The 20,968-nt window shown below is 43.3% G+C and overlaps 1 protein-coding gene across 2 annotated transcripts in view; it reads right to left on the reverse strand.

Annotated features, from left to right (window-relative positions):
• Positions 1-1,504: 1,504 nt before the first annotated feature.
• Positions 1,505-20,968, reverse strand: part of A1CF (APOBEC1 complementation factor) — a 29,141-nt gene continuing 9,677 nt past the window's right edge. The window contains exons 3-12 of one of the 2 annotated variants that reach the window (XM_009466040.2): positions 20,430-20,564; positions 20,111-20,241; positions 18,391-18,629; positions 14,965-15,129; positions 12,288-12,385; positions 11,122-11,392; positions 9,395-9,579; positions 7,056-7,192; positions 6,276-6,409; positions 1,505-3,925 (exon numbers count right to left, since the gene is read on the reverse strand). In XM_009466040.2, coding sequence (XP_009464315.1) covers positions 3,774-3,925; positions 6,276-6,409; positions 7,056-7,192; positions 9,395-9,579; positions 11,122-11,392; positions 12,288-12,385; positions 14,965-15,129; positions 18,391-18,629; positions 20,111-20,241; positions 20,430-20,564 — 1,647 coding nt within the window. In that variant the 3' untranslated portion in view covers positions 1,505-3,773. Of the gene's footprint in view, positions 3,926-6,275; positions 6,410-7,055; positions 7,193-9,394; positions 9,604-11,121; positions 11,393-12,287; positions 12,386-14,964; positions 15,130-18,390; positions 18,630-20,110; positions 20,242-20,429; positions 20,565-20,968 lie in introns of both variants that reach the window. The other variant, XM_009466039.2, reaches the window with a different exon arrangement.

The raw sequence follows: 20,968 nt of genomic DNA on the forward strand, positions 1-20,968 counted from the left end.
GCTAGTGGAAAAAGGGACCCATGCAAGCTCAAAGATAAAGCAACTCCCCTTGAAAGTCACTGGAGACCTTGTCCCATGGACCTATAGAGGGATTTTCAGTGGGACATGGGAGATAGTTTCCAGGTGGGATATTTCAGGGTCTATCCAGTTTCAAAGGTGGAGTTGTTGTGTAATCCTCACCTATGTTTTATTCTTGCTTTGCACCTCAGATGTGAGGCCCTGTGCTGTAGAGACCTCCAGGAAAGGGCTGGCTGGAAGAAGGGAGAAGAAAAATGCAAGTTTTGTACCTCCTGCCTCGCAAGCAGCCAAGCGTGTGGCCATCTGCTGATTTTTCTGGCCCATTGATCTTTTCATCACTTACAGCTCAAACATGTCTTAGACTTGTTCATGGAGGATGGATATGGTTTTTGGCATTGTCTTGCTATCCACTGGGAACCCACGTCTTTACAAATGGGAAATAATGTTTTTTAAGTTGGGTTGTGGGTTTGAGATTTCTTGAAAAATCATTCTTGCTCTCCAAAATTGATCAGCCAGCTGCTGCTGAGCAAAGAAGGAATCTCAGTTCTCTGAGAGGGAAAATGTTAAAGCACAAAAGCAAATTCTGCTATTGCCCTGGTTTCAAAGAAAACGAAAGCAGGACATCAGGAAAAGCTAATGAGGTAAAATAATAGAGCTGGCAGAGTTGTTGTTCTTGCTAAAGCCCAGAATACGGCTGACCTCTTTGTAAGTCCGTAAGAACAATGTCAAGCTATTTTAGCGAAATCTCTTTTGGCTTGGTAGGGAGGCCTTTGGTTGAGTGCTCTGTGCTATCAGTAGCAAGGTGCCAGATCTTGCCCCCATTTCTTGGGCTTAGGATCTCTCTGGAAAGGTGCAAACCCAGAACCCCTTGTACCGAGTGTGGAAGCAGGAATTTCTATTGCTCGGTTATTTAACTATGATGGTCTTCCAAGTAGGAGGTCCTTATCTTCTTAAAATGACCAGGGCTGTAGCTGATTTACCTATCAGTGACCCAGCAACAGGCTCTTCCCAAGGCGGGACCAAGCCTTCACACCCCTAAATCATGTATTGCTCCATCTACCCCCTTATTTTTGCATGTTGCTGTCTCACTATCGTTATCACCCCCGAGACATCTCCATTGGGATGAGCTAAGGAACAAAGGTATTACCACTGTAATAAATTTTTAGCAAAATGATTCCTGCAGGATTGACAGATAAATAAATATTGGCCAAAGAGGTGGTGGAAAAAAACCCTAACCCCTTGATTTTTTACTTAAAAGTGAAGAAGTATAACACTGCTGATTTTCTGCTGCATGTGCATGGTAAGTGTCACCAATGTGTATCTTGAAAACACTCTTGGCATTGCCGAGCAGCTTGTGACCTTGCCTGTCTGACCTCAGATTGATCCCTACAGAGCAAAGTGTGCTCTTATTTACCATGCATGGGATGACCCTTTCAGATGAAACTTGGGATACGAAAGGACTGAGGCATGTATGTTAGTTTAAAAATTTTTAATGATATTTCAAAGTCCAGTTAATGCCCTTGGATTACTCTAGAATTACAGACTTGCTTCACAGAATTTAATCCCGGTTATAATTTCCTTGTAACGGATGATTGAGATGCCATCTTCGCTTCATTCTGTTTAAACATATATGATTGTCCTCCAGTAAATGGATATTGTGATTTTTCGCTACACTTTGTAGTGTTAAAACTCTATACAAATATTGTACTACGTGTACAAAAATAAGTGCTTCATGCACACACTTTTTAATACTGCTTCTTGCCCTTTTCTTTGACATCTTTCTGAACTTATATAAATAGCTGAAAAAGCAGACTAAAGTTACTGAACATGGAAAGTGAGAAACACTTCCTGCCAACGGTAGTCTTTTAGAGAGAGAGACACGCATGGATATGTTACTCATTGGCAGTCAAACACAACTTAAAAGACATAGACAGAAGAGAAAAGCCACGATACCCATAACACTCTTGGTTATTTCACCCTCTGTGAACAGGTTTGTCATTTTCTGTGAAGCCAAGCGTGCTGAACAGCAACCACAGAGGGCTTGTAATACCTTTAGGATCACCCTAATGAGCTACTTTATAAATAGAAAGGGTCTAATAGGACCACAAACTATACAGCTTATGTGTTTTTGTTCCATTCCTAGCGAAATTGAGTCAGCCGAAGCACGAGAATAAAAAAGACTTAGCTTCTGGTAGTCAACACCTTGTCACAGACCATCATGCTTTGTACAGCTTTGGGGATGCACGGGTAAAGCTCCGCTTGCAACAGCTTGTACAGTGCCACATTACATCATCTAGACCAGATGAAAAAGTTGGGGCCAGATATGTTGGAACTGATGGGCATTGTCAACCCAGTTGTAAATTCTCCCCCAAAAAGGGTTTTTTTTGGTCCTAGACTGAGCACATTCAAGTTTTCTTAATGTGCATTACAGTATAGGTTATATTATATTAGATTAACGTCTGCTGTAGTTATCTAACACTGGGTTTCTGCTATATCTCTAGAGCATCATTACTCCTGCCTAATCCCATGGCAAAAATAAATGGATAATGCCCTCCTGCTGTAAACCAAAGGATGCTCTCAGCATCCCCAAAGCATTCAAACACAACACCAACACCGGTGCTCTCCAAAACAAGAGGCGCCTTTACTGTTGACGTGAACCCTCTTCCACTAAATTAATTCTTGCAAGAATCGCAGCAGTCAGCAGCCTTGCTTTAATGTCTAAAGCAGTGTTGACAGCCAGGCAAGGCTCTATCCATCCTGTTAAAAAGGTTCCTTGTATGTAATTTTATTCCCGTAGAAGTGCCTGTTATTACTGGGCCATGGCTGTGAGCTCTTGTGCTCTAATTAAGCAGAGAATTGGCCCTAATGAACAGCACTTTTCTGGTCCTCAACCTTAATAGTCCTAAAAGTTTTCCTGTCTTTCACTGAATGTGCCATTTGATGGGAGGTGGAAAAAATATGCCATTATTTGCTGTTTTGTGAGTTGTAGGTATGGCTGGGAAGTAGCAAAGTGAGAGGGAAAACTCTGCTGAATGCTTGCCTCCTGCTTTAAAAATCAAATTAGCATTCAAGAGCGTGCAAACTAGCCTGTTAGGCTGGGCAGACACATTTATGATAAATGTCTTTTTTCCTTGGCTGTGCCAGAATGAATTTAAAAGACGCTTGAGATGCCTGAACTCAAGCTAGCGCTGGTGGCGTGGGATGCTCAGGGGCAGTAAGAGGCAAACCGGAGACCTCCGTGTGGCCAAAGGGCAGCCTTTCATTTTACCCGCTGCTCTGCCTGGCTTGAGGAATTTTGGGGTGAACAGAGGAGAACTCCTGATGCATGGAGGGGCTTGCTGGAGACACCCTGTCCTTCACCAGTCCCATGTCACGGGACCAACTGTTTTCAGCACAGGTTGTTTCTTGTAAACACACACACAATGGTGTGTATGTATATATACATATATATATATATATATGTATGTATGTATGTATGTATGTATATACACACACCTGAGAACCACTCATTTTCTGGACTAAGATTTTGCTTTCTAGTGTGAAAATCTGATTTTGAGTGATTTTTTTTTTTAATTTCTCCTTTTCCTACCTAATATCCTGTTATGAAACTGAAGAACTACAAGAATGAAACTCCGACTAAAATCTAACTTTTGGCGACAGATTAGTTTAAAATCATGAGGGTGTAAGAATTACTAGACTGAGATTTTTTTTTTTCTGCCTGTGCTCGATTTAAGGGAACTTGATTAAAGACAGGATTAAAATGCTCCGTAGCCATCGCTGCGTGCAGCAACTGCGAAGGCAGGGTAGGCTTCATAGGCTGCATAGGTTGCTAAATCTTGTCCCATAGTCACCGCTTGCTTGAGCTGAGTGGCTGTAACAGTCGCGGCTGCATTAGCAATGGTATATCCTGCAGGGGAAAGGAGGGAAAAAAAGGTAGATTAATGAAAAGACATTCAAAACTCACCATCATCTGATAGTTTTTGATGGGAAGACATTGCTGTTGATGGGAATAACATAGGGAGCAATGAGCTTGTTAATGGCAATAATCTAATTAAATAGATCATTTCTGGCATGTTTTTTCTCCTCATTAAAGGTAATAAAAAAAAGCTGGAAAATTAATGCATTTTTTCACCTATTATTTGTTAAACCCACTGCTTGAAAAATGCCCCTCTCTGTTGAATATTTTTTCCTTAGGCTTTAATTATTTCTGAGCTGAGAGGGTGTTAATGGTGCTGTACATGTCCTCCCAAACATGACATGAGGAGGGTAGGAAAATGAAGTAATATAGGGGAAATCTGGGCAGGTTTCACAGAGAAAATACGTATCTGATACCCTTCACAGTCAAAATACATGCAATTCAGGACAGCCATGTCAGAGAGGAGGGAAACTCCCTCTATGCAATATTGGGGAGAAAATATTTAGTAAACTGAAATTTTTTTTCCATCCGTTTCTTATGGAAAATGTGGTTTCAAAACTTCAAAATTTTCCATGGGAAAATGTTAGCTTTGCTGATTTAAAATGAATCACTGGGAAAACAATCATCGTTTGGGGCTGGTTTGTCTGAAAGCAGGATATAGCAGCTTGTTGATCAGACCACAATATTTTGTTGTGAAGGAACCAAGAATTAAGACAAAGCCCAAATTTGGGAAGAGCAGCTGGGGTACCCATTGGCTCTGCTGGACCACACTCTGCTGCCAAACTACATCTCCCAGGGTCCAAAATCTCCAGCCGACCAGCTGGGTAATGGGATCAACTCAAGGTCAGTCAGAGCCAAGGTCCTCTCAGTGGGGGGAATGGAGATATTGGACAACACTAAGAGCACATTGCCTCATTGAAGGTGTTACCTTAGGGGAAAACATGAGAAATTCGCTATAATTTCAGTATTGTGGCCACTCAAAGTATCTTCTTTGCATCAGCAAAGCAAGGTGCAACATTTTGACTAGGAATTGAGAAATTCGTCATTTAAAGCATATCTGCCACCATCTTAAGAGAAATGAGCTGCTACCTGGGCATGGCCTCAGCTGAGCTGGGCTTCAGCAAGCCCTGATGAAGGACCAGTGTTTGTTGCAAGGACAAACTTTAATGTATGTCAATTTGTTGAGTTTCCAAGACAAATAAATAAGTGTGGATGAAAGAAAAAAGGAGAGATTATAATTAAACAGTAAGTGGAGACCGGATTCACTAAAGAGCCCATTTGGTTTCCACGCTGCGGAAGCCTGCACAAACCCAGACAAATTGATTTTTCTGTGGCTTTTGCGGACTCCTGTGGCAGGAAGCCGGATAGATTTCTTTTTTTTTTAAATCCATCCTTGAGAGACTCCAAACAACTCAGTAGTACTGACTAATGCATTCCTCATGTGCAGTTTGGCATGCGTTGCTCCCACTACATCAGAATAACCGTCATGCTGGAGAGCACAGTAAATGTAATGCCTGCAAGCTGGATTCCTGCTCCCAGCCTGTGTTTTCCATGACTGTTTCCCAAGCTGTTTTGGGCAGTTGCAAGAGCTGTTGAGTATGAATTCCCAAACTGGAAAAAAATCCTTTCAGTGGGGGTGTGAGAGCTGGGATCAGATCCTAACTTTCACAATTGCATCATTTCTTTGGCAGATGAAATCAAAAGTGTTGGTTCAAAAAGAGCTGGGGTACTGGGGGAGGATGGATGGACCATGAATCAATCAACTGTGCATCTTTAGGAAGATCTACTTCATCCTGGGTGGCAATGGCCAGACCGCAGCCAGAAGGTCCAGTGAGGGAACTCATCCCAGATATGGCACTGGGGACACCAGTTCTGGATTCTGCATCCTATCTGGGACTCCCAGTTGAAGGGAGGCATCCACAGACTGGAAGGAGTCGAGGGGAGGTGCTTACCTGGGGTGGGGCCCCAAGTGGTGGGGATCCCCATCCTTGGACACTGCCCCAGTTTGCCTGGACACAGCCCCAAGCAACCTGCTGTATCTGCGGCATAGATCCTGCTGGGAGCAGGGTCGGACCAGAGATCCCCCACCCTGATGCCTCCAGTCTGAGTTGCCCTACAGTATGTACACCATAATTTGGGTAGTGCTGGTACAGAGAGAAATTACTATATAGGAAATAAAGATGTCGTACAATAAGTAACACAAGTCAAGGTAGAGGAGTGTAGGGGATCACAGCCAGGTCTGTCGTCAGTGGCCAAAAACAGGTTCATTCTTGACATCCTCAAGGAAGCAGCAGGAAAAATAATATTCCAGGAGACCTTTGCTGTACAGACCTTCCCATACCTGGAAAAGCTGGCGCTGCAGGAGGCACTTCTGCTCCCTCTGCGGGAATCCCCAGTGTCTGAAGGGTGTATTCTGCTGCGTAGGTTTTGGCTTCATCGATATAAGCACTGAGCTTGGGTGGTGTGAAGGGATGTCTGTGAGTACAGCAAAATGTTAGCTTGGTTTTTTTCTCTAGGACTTTCCTGCAAGATGTTTTGATCCACTTATAGATGGCATCATCCCACAGATCAAATGGAAACATTATTTTACCGTGCTGATGCATTAACAACAGTACTTTCCCTGTAGTAGTCCAGTTTCTTTGCTGAGTTTATCAGCCTTGGGTCTCATTTCAGACACAACATCCTTTCAGAGCATGTTGTGCATTTTCAGTCCAAAAGAAAGCCTGCTGCAATCTGGGTTTTTCTTTAAAATACACAGCAAAAAATGTTTTAGGTCAGAAATATTTAGAATCATATTTGGAGCCGAATTATCAGCATGTTCCTTCAGGCTGCTTTCTTTTTCCCACAAGAGCTATCATATGCTTTATTTTTGTACTAAAAAGCACCCTTCTGCCTGATTATTTCTGGCTTTCTGTAGTCTTTGCACCACCAGAGAGAGAGAACCAAGCATGGCAGATATCACTATCAGCCTATTTTAGTTTGTGGATGTTTTTCTCCCTTATATATATATATATAAAAGGATATAGAGACTTGTGCAATTGTATTTTGAGGACAGATGCTAGATAAAATGCTATTAAAAAAAAAAATCCTAAAACCCAGAAAACCTCAAATAGTTACGTACATGGTGGGGTTCTGGCTGGCAAGGGCAGGGATCGTGATTTTGTATAGGAAGAGCTGTCTTTGGTCTTGGCCAATTGCAGAGTGAAGCTGGTAAACAGGCTGTCCCCAGTTGTTTTTCTGGCAGATTTCTTCTAAGATCTAGAAGGGAGAAAAGCGATTTTTGCTTGGGTTAATTGCTGTGCAGTAGCATTCTTGCCCAGCTCCAGCCCCTGCACTGGTCAGCTTCCTTCCCTCCAAAGGGTTTTCAGGGGTGTCATGGCATCTTCCTCAAGGCTTAGCAAAAACAAAACGTAAAATAAATGGCAGACAGGATACTACATTCATCTTGAAGTATAAGATTCATCTAAATGTTTTATATTTTAAAAATCCATTTAATTCCTGAAGTTAATTATTACCCTGTTAAATCGGACATCTTTGTCCTTTTGCTCATTAGCTGTTTTATTCTGTTATCAGTGTGGTTTTCTTTGAATTATTCCCAGAAACTTTATCTATGCACTTCTATTTAACATTGCTAAAACACTAGGGTTGCATTCATCTTCACTGTTCTGTTGCCTTCCTGGCTTTAGTGGGTTACAGTGCATGAAAAGTCGAAATAGCCTTCTTTTTTTAAAAGAAAAAAAGAAAGAAAAAAGAAAAAAGGCTGTGTTTCCATCCATTTAATTATACAGGCATCAAGAGGCAATTTCTGCTTCTAGTTTGAAAGAGAAATGCTGAACCACGTTGCCCCCAGCCTTAGCACAGCTTATTCCATGGTAATTGAGAATTGCTGTCCAGAAACGCTCTTGCTTTGGCTTTGTGTTTCTTTTTTTATAACCCACTGGGTATGTGCTGTCCCAAATCATTTTGAACACAGCATGGTGTTCCCATGCCTCCCTGTGAGCAGTGCTTGGACCAGTTATTTTTTTTCAAGTAGCTCCACCAGACCTGACACTCAGCTGAGAAGATGTTGAGTCTTGGGGCTTTGTGACATTGGCCATGCTGCCAGCTGGGTCGGACCAGAGACCCCTGGGTGCCTCCAACCTGCGTCTTTCTGTGGTCTACCTTATTTAAAATTTACACTTAATTTTATTCAAAATTAAAATGTAAAATTTAAATGTCAGTGCTGCTTTTAGTTCTGTAATCGTAGCTCCAACTGAAGTTTAGCACTTTGTAGTGTAAATAAACTAGTACATTACACTTCTTGACTATGGCAACACTTATTCTCTGCTGTCCCAATGCCTTTATACAGATGCCAGTTTTATAATGTTACATCAACATTTAAATCTTCAATAAAGCAGATCTACTTATTAACTCCAAGCATCCCAGCTAGGCAGTAGGAATGAAATCCATCATTCAAAGATGCTGTTGAAACGGTCTCATTACAGCAGATGGGAGAGGCTGACCAAGTTGACAGGTATTAATGAGGCTGTCCTATTAACGAGGCTGTCGTGAAGCAAGCTGTAGTTGTTTAACCTGCTGTTGTGAAATAGTAGCAGTGGGGGGATTAGGAAGCTCAGCTGCTGGGAAAATGTGCCCCAAAAAACTAGCGTTGCGAGTGCCTGGCATTGTTACTGCACTATTTGAAATACAAGCAGTGGGGGTCGGCGTGCATGGGAAGAGGAAAAAATGAATTTCACCTGCCCTAAGGCAAGTGTAGCACCACTCAGGCTATTTCACCCCTCTTATATGCTGATAACACAGAGCAAGGGGACTGTGAAACTTTGCGGGGGGGATGGTGGGGAAATAGCACTTTGCAGTTTTCTGGGGGAGAAAAGGATGTTTTCATAGACTTTGGCAAACCAGATGCTGTGGCACTTGAAGTGTTAATAGGCAAAGATATGCTTCAAAATTCAGGGTGAAGCTAGTTTCTCATGTTGCTTTGGATGATGTAAGGGGAAAGGAGTTGCCATAAGAGCTGGACCCTCAGAAACTTGGGGAATTTGTTCTGGGTTTCTTCTCCTAAGCCCTCATCCATTCACATGGATCCCAGTCCTGCAGGCACAACCACATTCGTTCCTTGGTGAAGCCCCAAGCGATGCATCCAGTTTATCAAACCCATTTTGGGTGAGAATTTCTTTACCCTCAGTGTTTTTATGGAGCAACAGCCATAGCTGGATTTCATCTTACACCTATGGATGTTTATGAATACTCTCCTCCAAGGGAGAGAAGATGCCAGTGAGGCAGGTGGGTATTGCAAGATCCAACTAGTGGTATTTTTTTTTTTTAATGTCTTTTGAGATGTAAGAATGGATTAGTTATTAGTCCCCAGTGCAGATTCAAGCAGGGGGCTGTTTTCCCAAAATCATTTTTAGCAAAGACAACCTCTGGTCAGGATATTGACTCTCTTTTTCATGCACGTACCTGAGGAGCGAGTTTGATCCCTTGGGGCTTTAGCGTGACATGGTTCATCGGTGTGAGTTCCATTCCTGGCAAGAGGTCGTAGAGTTTATCCTCTCCCCTCTTTTCTCCTTTGAGCTGGTATCCACGCCCCAGGCCCGTGTATGCCAGGTAGCCGCGACCTCCCAGTCCTCTAACTCCCGCAGCCCCTACAGGTACATTCATGTAAATTTCTAGGAATGTAAGAAGGCATTAAACTGAATCAAATCACCGGAAAAATTACCCTGATTCTCGCTGAAATGGAAAAGTTAGCCTCATTCGCCAGGTTTGGGAAGAAGATGGGCAGGAGCCCCCCTTAGCCTGTTGCTGGGATAACCCAGGCTTGGCATTAACACCCTTTCTTTTTGGGCTCACGCTTGGATGGGCAAGGATTTTGGGGAAAGCCCTGCTTCTTTCTGACCCAGTTTCCATCTTTTCTGGTTAGTTTTGACTTCGTGATGCCTTTTGAACTGGATTTGTAGTTGAAAGGCAGAGAGGGGACAGCTGGTATTGTTTGCTACCCACCAGTGTAATTTCACTTTCTTGAAGAATTCAGAGTTTATACAATCCCTTGCTTATATGAACTAAATTACTTTTTGGTTTTTTTTCTCCCATTATGCTTCAATTTTTGCTCAGGGAGCCCTACTTGGGAGTCTGGTGAGACTGCAAGGCAAGAGAGGGCTCGTGGATTATCACATCTGCATCTTTCCCAATGCAACCTTCATAGAAGTTGGTCTCACCTGTGCGGGCAAAACCATGGGGGGCAGCAGGGGAAATTCCTGCTCCCCTGTCTCCTTCCTTGGGAAGGGGGAAAAATGGGCTGGTGTAGTCCTTGCCAGCCCTACTGGGGTGCCACATAGGGTCCCAGCCTGCTGTGGGACCTGGCCACAGGCTTGGGGACGCAAGCTGACTGCCACAGGTGTCATCTTTGGAAGGAAGATCAAATGGACAGATTTATTTATTTTTTTGCTAGCCCCCAAGCTTACTTCTGCACTTACCAAATGATGCCTGCAAAGATATTTAATAGGGGGGTGCCTGAGCCCGGGGATTTGATTTGGTCCCAAGTGTGGTCACCCAGGATCAAAGGTGGAGCCTCAGCAGCTTTCAGAAATACTCTCTGTTTTCATAGACTGCTTGTTATTAGGTTAATGATCCCCAAAAAAAGGAGTCCATCTCCCAGAGCACACAATTAATGGCTTTCTTGATTTCAGTGCTGGTTCCCTACCCTGCATCAGGGCAATGTGACCTCCCTGGGAAACACCATGTCTTTGGGTCAGAAAACACCAAGACTGGTAAAACTTTCCCTGTGACCTTCAAAGCAAAGAGGAAACACAGCGGAGAGCTGTGCCGGTGGCGGGTTGAGGTAGTTGGCTCTGAAGAGGGGAAAGAAAAATTGTTTTATTTGATCTTCCCTGCTGGGGCAAAACCAGAAGGACTTGTGGTTTCTTTATGCTGGATGTAGGGCAATCTGGAAGCTGTTTCAGGCTTGCTCTGGGAAAATGGTTATTTTTTTCATGCTCTGCTTAATCTGCTGGAAGATTGCTACACCTTTGGGAAGGACAGAGCCTAAAAACTGTGTTTTTCGTCCCTTTCTGAAAGGGGTCCAGCATCCAGGGCAAAGCCAACACCCTCGACATGAGTCTGGGGAGCAGCCACCCAAGCCCTGCAGGAGTTATGTTGATAAAGCTGAGTATTGGTGTGACAGGAGTTACCTCGGATGGATGGGGGCCGGAGGATGTTCCTGTTGCTGAGCCCCTTGGTGGTGGGGAAGTGGAGATTGGGGATAGCCGCATAGGCTTGGGGTGCGTAGAAAACCGGGGCACCCAGGTAGGCGGTGGCAGGGTCGTACATGTGTCCAAAAGCGTAGGTGTATTCTCCTTGCAGCATGGTACCTCTGCCGCCTGTGCCTCGGGTATATCTGACATAGCTGTCTTTGTCAACGGGTTTGGCTAATGTCACCTCAATCGGGGATCCATCCAGCACCTTCACACCGGGGTGGTGGGGAGAGAGCACAGGAGAAGCACAAGAGTAAGTCTCCAAAGTGCATGGGAATTATCTTGCAGGGGGAGGCAGTTTCCCCACATGGCTTGCTAATGGGATGGGAAGATGAAGAAAACCACCCAAAAAAGCCAAACTCTCCCTCCTGCGGGTGGAAGAAGGCACTGGCTGGGTGAAGGCTTAACATGTTGAGAGCACCCAGCCCTGACCCCTGCCAGAAGAGGCTCCTTAACCAAATTAGCACAGTTGTGAAGCCTTCAAAAGGCTTTGCTCCCCTGCAAAGTCACATGTAAGTCAGTGAGATTATATGTGCTCCTATGGAGAATAGCAGTAGCACTAAAAATAGGAGTGGGGTTAACACTTCTTTGGGAACAGCTCTTGCATTGCAGCACCGTGAATTACATGCAGTGCAAGAAGTACTAAATACAGCAACCTCCTTGCAAACCCACATCTGAATTTGAAGCAGATGTTTTGGGTTGACCTTGTTTGTCCCAGTTTGCCATTCACACGCTGCCCTGCGAGTGTTTTTGTTGGCAGATGTGGAACAAGGATGTGAGCATGAGCCAAAGGAACCATAACCCCTCGTTTGCTAGTCGTCATTTTGGCTTTGCTCTGCTTTTTTTTTTCTGAGGGATGAACTACAGTCTGAGCTGGGCAAACATTTAGCATGAATGCAAGGAGCAAGAAGCCAAAATGAACAGTTTGTGTACATCAGGGTTGCTGAAAAATGAATTCAGGCGTATAAAAGTAGCCTGCAAAGAGAAAATAGGGCTAACGCCTTCAGGATGTTTTTGTAGCTAATAAACCAGGCAGCTTTGTTTCAGCTGCATGTAATGTACTGCATATAAGCCCCATGAATTAGCATTTACAGCAGCTTTACCTTCCCATTCAAGGCTTTCATAGCTTCAACCGCATCTTCTCTTTTATTAAAGTGCACAAAGGCATAGTCTCTAATTTTCTTTACTCTCTCCACTGCACCTGCAGAAAACGTTGGAATGTTAGTTGGAAACGGATATTAGTTGGAAAATACAGATCTGAAAGAGGAACTGTGTTGGGTTATGAGCCCTTGTAGAGCAAAGGCCGACCAAGGGTAAAAGAGGAAGAGGACAGTGTCTTCTTACCTCTTAGGATGTATGTACCATGGGAAAATAAACATAAAGGCTGTAGCATTTCAAGGAAAACTAGAAATGCTTGAGGTCAGACACCAGTAAGTTTCCCATTACACTGGAGTGGTTTTCTCCTGTCCAAAATACTCTGTTGGACGCCACCTTTGGTCTTGTATCTTCCTTCTGTTACAGACCACCGAAACATGAATAGCTGAGCAGGACATGCAACAGCCCAGGATTTGGTGAGCTGCAGGTAATGTCACCATGTGGTCACCATCTCCATGGTTTCATACATGGATCATACATGCTTCTCAGAGGCAGCTTCAGGAAAGCTAACGCTTCTGCTGTAAAACAAGGAGGCTCTTCTCTTAAACATCAACTCAGGACATTCAGCAAGAACAAACACCAAGTCCTGTCTGGGACAGAGCAGCCCCAAGCATGGGGATGGGCTGGGACCAACAGGGCAGCAGGTCTGGCCCTAAGAAACAGCCTTTCCTGTGTGAGGGGGGCATCCCTGGGACAGGGCCCCGGGTGGTGGAAGATCCCCATCCCCAGGGATGCCCTGATTCACCTGGACACAGTCCCGATCAGCCTGCTGCAGCTGTGGTGTTGGCCCTGCTGGGAGCAGGGTTGGGCTGGAGACCCCCACACTGGTGCCTCCAGCCTGAATCTTTCTGAACCTCTGTGATTACCCACAAAAATTCAAATGTAAATGGCTTCTTGTTCTTCTCTTCTATGCCCATACTCTACAGCTTTCCCTTGTCAGCTGCTCTGCTGCTGGGAACTTCTTGGCACCAAGATACTCAGCACTAATAAGTTTGTCTCCAAAATAACCACACCAGTCCTATTCCCCACAGTCACAAGCTTTAGACATCTAACTTTTCTTCTCTAATTGTTCATCTTCCCCACTCCTGTGGGCTGGGAAGCACATCATCAACCAGCCCAGCCACTGAGAATATAACACCCCCAAAGATATCCTTTGGAAATATGGCTAAGGGATTCTGAACAACTCTTCTATTGGCTTCTTACCCTTTAAAGCTGAACAGGTGCACAGGGAAATGTTATACTGCTGCAAAAGTACTTACTTAAATAACTACTGGAGAAAATATATTTCGTTGCAGTTCAGGGGGAGTCATTAGGAGCTCCAGCAAGCTAAATGAAGCCTGTCCCAGCCTATAACCTGACCAGCCTGCACATCTTCAAAATGACACCAGAAGTAGCACTTTGTGTCCATTCTTGGAGGGTGATTTTTCTAAGCCTGAATTTATGGGAGTTATATGCTAATGCCTTGTTTACAAGTCAAGGCTTTAATGAACTCTGTGTTTTGAAAATCCCCCTTCTGCCTCCTTGAGAGCAATCTGTTACTGATCATCACTGGAGCCTAAAATCTTGCTCTTCCCTGTTTCTGCCTCTGCTGGGGCAGAGCAATGAGATACCCACCCTCGGATCATCTGCATGGAGAGATGATAAAATGGGATCTCTAACAACTTGATGGTGACTAAAAGTATTAGCCAGAAACATCAGAAGGACAGAAAAGACTCATAAGAAAACATTGTAAAGACCTTTGCATTGCAGCCTAGTACCAAAAAAGAAATTTATAGAGGAGAAATGAAAAGTTAGTGAAGGAAAAATGAAGCTCTGCAGTATATATTAAAAAATTAATAGAAGGAAGTTAATAGGAATGAGATGAAAGGCGATTTCACATTGCCAAGCATAAGTTACTAATGCCTAATGGACTGTGTAGCTTGGAGAGCTGCAGAAATGGGTTATTTTTACTTTGTTGGTTTTGGGTGGAATTTCCTAAAGCTGGAGCAACTCAGAAGTAAAATCTCCTTTGAAAGCCAGCAGGATTTTTATTCCCAACAAATCTACTTGTTTTTTGAAAAATCTCACCCTAAGTGCATGTTACATATGCCATGAAGGAATACTGTCATATTCTATGTTAAATGCACTGATTAGTCACAAATTCACAGAAGAATGTGGGAGGTTTTGTATGAAAATTATAGAATTCAGAATTTAGATAGATAAAAAACATTTGTATTGAATCATTCTGTTTCTATCATCATCCCTTGCCATAGAAGAAGAATGCTGGAATCACCCAGTTCTTTCACCAACTTTCTCTTTTTAAGAAAGACGGAAATTATTCAAAATCATTTTTATGACACAGGCATCCCTATGCAGCATTTTGGATTTCTTCCAGTTACCAATCATCCTAAAAAGGCTAGTAGTGTTGTTAGCTGGAAATTAAGCAGCCCTTAATGGGATGACATGATGTGCATGTTGGGTGGGAGCCTTCAGCTTAATGATGATTTTTGTGGCATTACACATGAACATTTTACAGTGGAAAAAGAGTTGTTTTTATTTCTTCCTTTGGCGTTTTATGAATGGAGAAATATTTCCATTTGCAGTAGCAATACTTTCTTAGGAGGTACCATGTCAATGGATTCCTACCTGGTTTGATGTTGTTGAACTCCTTTTCTATGGTCTCTTCAGTGGTCGAGAGCATGAGGTTCCTCACATAGAGAATTTTTACCGACGACATGGTGTCTTCATCCACCTCCACTTCTGGTTCTGCCCAGTCAACAGCAATAGGGTGTCCCCACAACTGGATCCTTCCTTTAAAGAAATTGGCATTGTCAGTGTCAGACAGGCTTTGGTTCCTCTCACTTCTGCTCAGAGACTATTTCATGTGCAGCATGAACAGCAGAATAAGCCAATTCTACAAATGGGACTAAAATAAGCCTTTCTAGTTCAAAGCACGGCTGCTTTGTTAACTCATTTCCAAAAGCAGATGGTCACACTTTGAGCATGCTCCTGCTAATACCTTTGATGCCTGCAGAAATGCAGCATCCAGAAATAAAGAAGTGGAAATATGGCATGATTCACTAGTGTCTGCTTTCTCTGGAGTGCTCTCTAAAGGGAAATATTTTAATAAACTTATAAAAATCCCTCTTGGCTGCAAAAGTTTCATTCCCTAGTTAATAGGCAAGGGATCCAGAGGTCCCAGCTGGCTGAAATGAAATAGTAAAAGCAAGGATGTCTCTGTGTGCAAGTATTTGAAGTCACATGGTCCCCGCGGGGTGAAGTTGCAGCAGAAGTAGTAGAAAGGAGGGACACAAAAAGTAATGAGGCATAAACCAGGGTGTGGGTGTGGAGGAGAAGCCCATGGGCTCTGTACACACTGGATTGAGACGCTGAGGGGCAGACAATAAAAAGAGCAAATAAAGAAGTAGTTAAAGGCAATATTGTGACCGTGTTATCATGCTGAGGTCCATAATCATTTGCATTGAGCCACCTGATCTGTTAATTGATTAGTCAATTAGTGATGTTTAATATGCAATGAAAACTTACTGCCACAGCCTTGTCTCAAAGCTGGGAATCACAGCAATATGAGCAGCAGGACACTGGGTAAGGCAGAAGGACTTCTACGTAGTGATGGTTTCTTCACCTCCTATCTTCTCCAGATGGCAATGATACCTCTTTCCTCCTCTTTTTCTTCCCTGTCCCTTCTGCACATCTTGCAGGGAGATCTTCCTCCCTTTTCTCTTCAGGAATGGTTAAAATCCAGCCACCCACTAATATCTAGAGCCCCAAATTTCATGTGCTCTATCTGTGGGCCGCTTTTTCTCCAGCAATTTTAATTGGCCCAGCAGCTAGTTCTTTGGATATACAGTAGGGATCATTTTCTGTCTTAGCAGCATGGTAACTGCTAGATAGTCCTTCCAAATAATGAAATGAAATGTCTGCCTCGTCTGCAAACGTCCCCCAAAGAGTAAGTGGATCTTTCTGTGTTTTTTCTTTCTCTCTGATCTTTATGACATGAAGATTGGGTCCTCCGAGGCCTTAATTATGCTAAAACCTGGAAGAAACCCGGGAATGCCTATGCCAGTAAGAGGGAAAATGAGAACCCTGCAAAACATTTTTGGAGAGATCTAAAAAAAGGCATCCTATCTTGCATCTCCACTTGGATAACCCATCTAAGATGGGACGGGAGCTCCAAAATAGAGAAAATTAGAGGGCAAGGGTAGAATTTGGAGACCTGTCTTCCTATATTGGAAGTGAAAATTAATGAACTAAATGAAAAGAGGCTGCTCCCTGCTAGGAAGGCTCATGAATGAGCTGGGATTTGTGGAGTAAGGTTGGGCTGATGCTCAGCTTTCAGCACTGCCCAGTCTGACTTGGGCTGTTAGTGACCAAAAATAGAGAGGTCATTGCTAATGGCAGCCAGCTGAAATTAAGGGCTGTGTGCCCCTTTCTGAATTGCTATTTTTCTGTTCAATAGTGGAAATAATGACCTGGTTGACTTGCAGCACGGAGCTAAGCTTGGCACCTGCACTAGCCTCTTGCTAAAACCCAGTCTTCCTCCACCCTCTTGTTTAACCAGGAGACAGGACAAAGTTTTCATAAAAAGCATCTTCCTTTTGAGGATTTCTGTCTCTTAGAATCATAGAATCATAGAATTGTTTAGGTTGGAAAAGACCTTTAAGATCATCAAGTCTAACCGTTAATCTAGCACTGCCAAGTCCACCACTAAACCTTGTCCCTAAGTATTACATCTACACATCTTTTAAATACCTCTAGGGATGGGAACTCAACCACTTCCATGGGCAGCCTGTTCCAATGCTTGATTATCCTTTCAGTGAAGAAGTTTTTCCTAATATCCAACCTAAACCTGCCCTGGTGCAACTTGAGGCCATTTCCTCTCGCCCTATTGCTTGTTACTAGGGAGAAGAGACCGACCCCCACCTCACTACAACCTCCTTTCAGGTAGTTTTGTAGAGAGTGATAAGGTCTCCCCTCAGCCTCCTCTTCTCCAGACTAAACAACCCCAGCTCGCTCAAAGAGCAGCGAGGTTCAGAGTAAAGGAAGTGTCTTGATAACGGTATTCAATCTCACATTCATCCAATGTATCAGCTGGAGACACATTCAGTTCTGGCTTGAAATTTTTTTCAAGTTCCTCCCATATGTTTGTAACATCAGAAGACTCTGGCTCCTGCTCAGGCCTTTGAAATTCCCCAAACTGTTTACCGAGACGTCCCTAAATTGGAACTCACTAGCGCATTGCACTTGTCTGTTCAGGGCTACGTGCTTGTTCCATCTGTCTTGCTGTCTTTGCTCAGGATTTCAAGTACTCTGCTCCTTCAAGGCTGCCGTCGGCAGCTGTGGCAGTGCCTGCTCCTCCCTTCATTCTCAATACAGAAACCACGGAAAAGTTGTGCTGAAGCACAGACCATCTGAATGTGCTTCCATAATCAGGGAGATGCTAAACTGATGCAGAAAATGCAGAATAAAAGGAAAAAAAGTCAGTGCGAGATATCCCGCAATAGCTAAGTGTACTCAGCGCTCAAAATCATGCTCATTTTTTTACAATAAGAAAAAAGGATTTAAATTCTTTGGGATATTCATTTTCAGGAACATCCTCAGTACATTCTCAGGACTGAATATGTTCTTAGATGCTTTCCTGAGTGTTTCTCTCCAAGGGGCCATAATTGAGGCTATATTTTATAACCACAGGATAATAGATACCCTACAACAGAGCTGTATGGATATACACATCTAAATCCATCTAGCTGTATTTTTAATAAATTCAAGCTCCTAAATGAAAAGCATGGATAATGAGCATGGTGCTACATCAGGATCTGTAGTGAATTGCCCACCCTGCACCCCAGAGCCAGGGAGACTCCATCAGCCAGCCATGGTGTATTGGGGTCCCTTCTTCTCTGAGTGTCCCTAGCAGCCGAGAGGAGAAAATCCAGCAGCATTCACTTCCTTGGGTACCTGGGTCCTCTGAAGACTTCAATCTCACTGCAATGCAACGTGTACGTAGGTGACCCCTGAGATGAAGCCATCCCTACCACCCTCACCATCTGTACCAACCTGGGAGTAATTTTCTCCTGGCCATGGCTGCTGCCCGATGGCTTTCATATTCCACAAAAGCAAAACCCCGGTTTTTGGTTTTATCAGCTGCACTAGGGTAGACAATGACGTCCACGACTCCATCTGTGACTTTCTTCATCTCTGCTAAAATTTCCTCCCTCTTCTTTGTTTTGGGGATCCCTCCAACAAACAGGCGGCAGTTGTCCACACTGGCACAGACTCCAAGGAGGCGCCCATTCCTGAGTATAAAAAACATTGCTGGTTTGTCAGGAGTCAGGATCAGTTCTCAAAGAGAGGAAAAAATTAAAATAAACCCCCCCTCTTGTCCCAAAACACAAGGCCAAACACAAGGCCTCCTGCTCCTATGGCATATGTTGTTTGGGATATTCAAGCGGTCTTTCTCAATGGAAAAGCTAACATGAAGGCTGCCACTCTGCTAAATTTGACATCAGAGTAAGGCAACACAGTTGAAATGAAGGATTTGAGATCAGGGAGAAACCAAAGCCAAATTTTGCTTTTGCTTCCTGGGATTCTCCCTTTTGCTATTTGCAAAAATGGCTGCTACCAAGCAACTGTACCTACCACCCATAGTCACAGCAGTGACTCTCGTATTGCCACCAGTATAAGCCAGGATTCGTTGTGTTTACCAGTGGCTTGTAGCTTCCCAGTCGCCACTGGGCCTCATGACTGAGGTTTTGGGGAAAGAAAATCCCTTGTCATGGAGAGACACATTTTGGGGGCTTACTGATGCCAACTGTTCTGCAGATCCCAAAGTAAAAATTTCCTTACATGCACTTTGCTCACTTCTTCGTGGTCCAAGTACCTCTTGCAAGTCATGAGAAGTTAAAAATTTCTTTAGAGGAGTCTTTGGAACAAAGGAAGAAAGCAGAGGAGGTGGAGGTGGATGAAGCCTGATCTTTAAGACCTTCCAACCTCTGATACAAATCACATTTCCAAGCCCTCCCTGTGTGCCTTGTGACCTGCTTATCCTTAGGCTTGCTAGTAAAGCAATTCACAACCCATTTTTTTTTTATTAAAAACAAAAATGAAAGCCATAAAATTGCAAGAATCGTTTATCTCTAAATACTTCTGAACAAAGCCATCTACTCATCCCATTTTGAACTGGAAAAAAACATTAAGTGTGGTTGAAATCAAAACAAAACATATTGATGGACCCATATGTTGTTGATTTCTGGGTGTTTTGTTCCCAATTTTTAGTCACAAACATGAGGGCTTTTTCTGTTCCTATCTATTAGGAAATGTGACTGTTTTGCCAACTGGTTTCCATCCTATTTCACCATTTTTTTGCAATTGCTCTGTCTCACAGAACATATCTGCAGTACAGCTCATGAGAGAGACTGTGAATAGGAATAAATCAACAAAAAATAACCCAGACGGGAACATGAAATAAACAGCAATGGTTAGGCAAAAGTTAATTTGATCCAAAGCAAAATATTTTTTCCAATGTTCTGGTAGATTTTTTTTTTTTGTAAGGAAGAGGTTTCCTGCAAAAGATTTTGGCTCTAATGAGTCCTACATACTGCCTTTGTACTATGGCATAAAGCAATGACTGCACAGGGAGATAAGAGGTGATTTCCTCTTAAAGCTTAGGTATCTAAATAACCTTCCTCTGGGCTGCAAGGAAAAATATGCTTTTCATAACAAAATAGATTAATATACATGATTTAAAGTTGATATGAAAGTTTTTGCCAATGCTTACCTAATTTCATAATTATTGAGTTGCTTTATTGCATTCTTTGCCTCCTGTTTATTTGAGAAGGTCACAAAGGCATAGCCCCTGTTGTTGCCATTAAAGTCCATCATCATTCTCATTTCATAGATTTTGCCAATCTGCAAATAGAAAGAAAAAAGTTTGTCAGCAAAGTGGGAGGTGTTTAAACAAGACCGGGTGCTTCCTTAACTATATCACGTCAGAGCTCCACCAGTAGTCTAGGCCAAATCATCTCCAGTTCAGCCTTGAAATGAAGCTATGATCAGCACTAACCTCTGCAATACAACCTCCCGCCATAAAGTCTTACTTTTTCACACAGTGGTATAAGTTCATCTTCAAAGAGGTCTCGGGGCAGTTTCCCAATAAAGATCTCACACCCCCTCTCCGGTGGAGGGCCATCCCAACCAGGTGGTGGGCCTCCGTATTTCCTCTGCCCATTTTCCTGCATGCAGAAAAATAAAAGAATGGTTTAGATATAGATTTTAAATGTGGATGTAACCAACCCCTTCCCAGGGAATGACACTTTAGACACGCTCCGTTACCAGTGGGCTGGAGGTGGACTCCCTCCTTCCCTTCAAGGAACAATGCTTTACAGACTCATCAGAGATAACGTAGTGTGCATTGGCTGCCCCACTGCCGTATCTGTACTGAAAGGCTTTGATAATCCAGTTAGTATGCTGGTGATGTACTGGAGAAGGGTCTGATTTGTACTAGCTGAGTTTTGCTAAGGAACATGCATCAGTGTATGCTCTGCAACTCAATTGCTACTTCAAATGTCCAAGATGGAGACAGTCAAATACCTCCTTGGAAAATGTAGGTCTTCTTGGCTATGGGAGGTGAATCTCT

Source organism: Nipponia nippon, unplaced genomic scaffold (assembly GCF_047370975.1).
Source record: "Nipponia nippon isolate SJK-2023a ecotype South Korea unplaced genomic scaffold, ASM4737097v1 scaffold_3, whole genome shotgun sequence".
Classification (NCBI taxonomy): Eukaryota; Metazoa; Chordata; class Aves; order Pelecaniformes; family Threskiornithidae; genus Nipponia; species Nipponia nippon.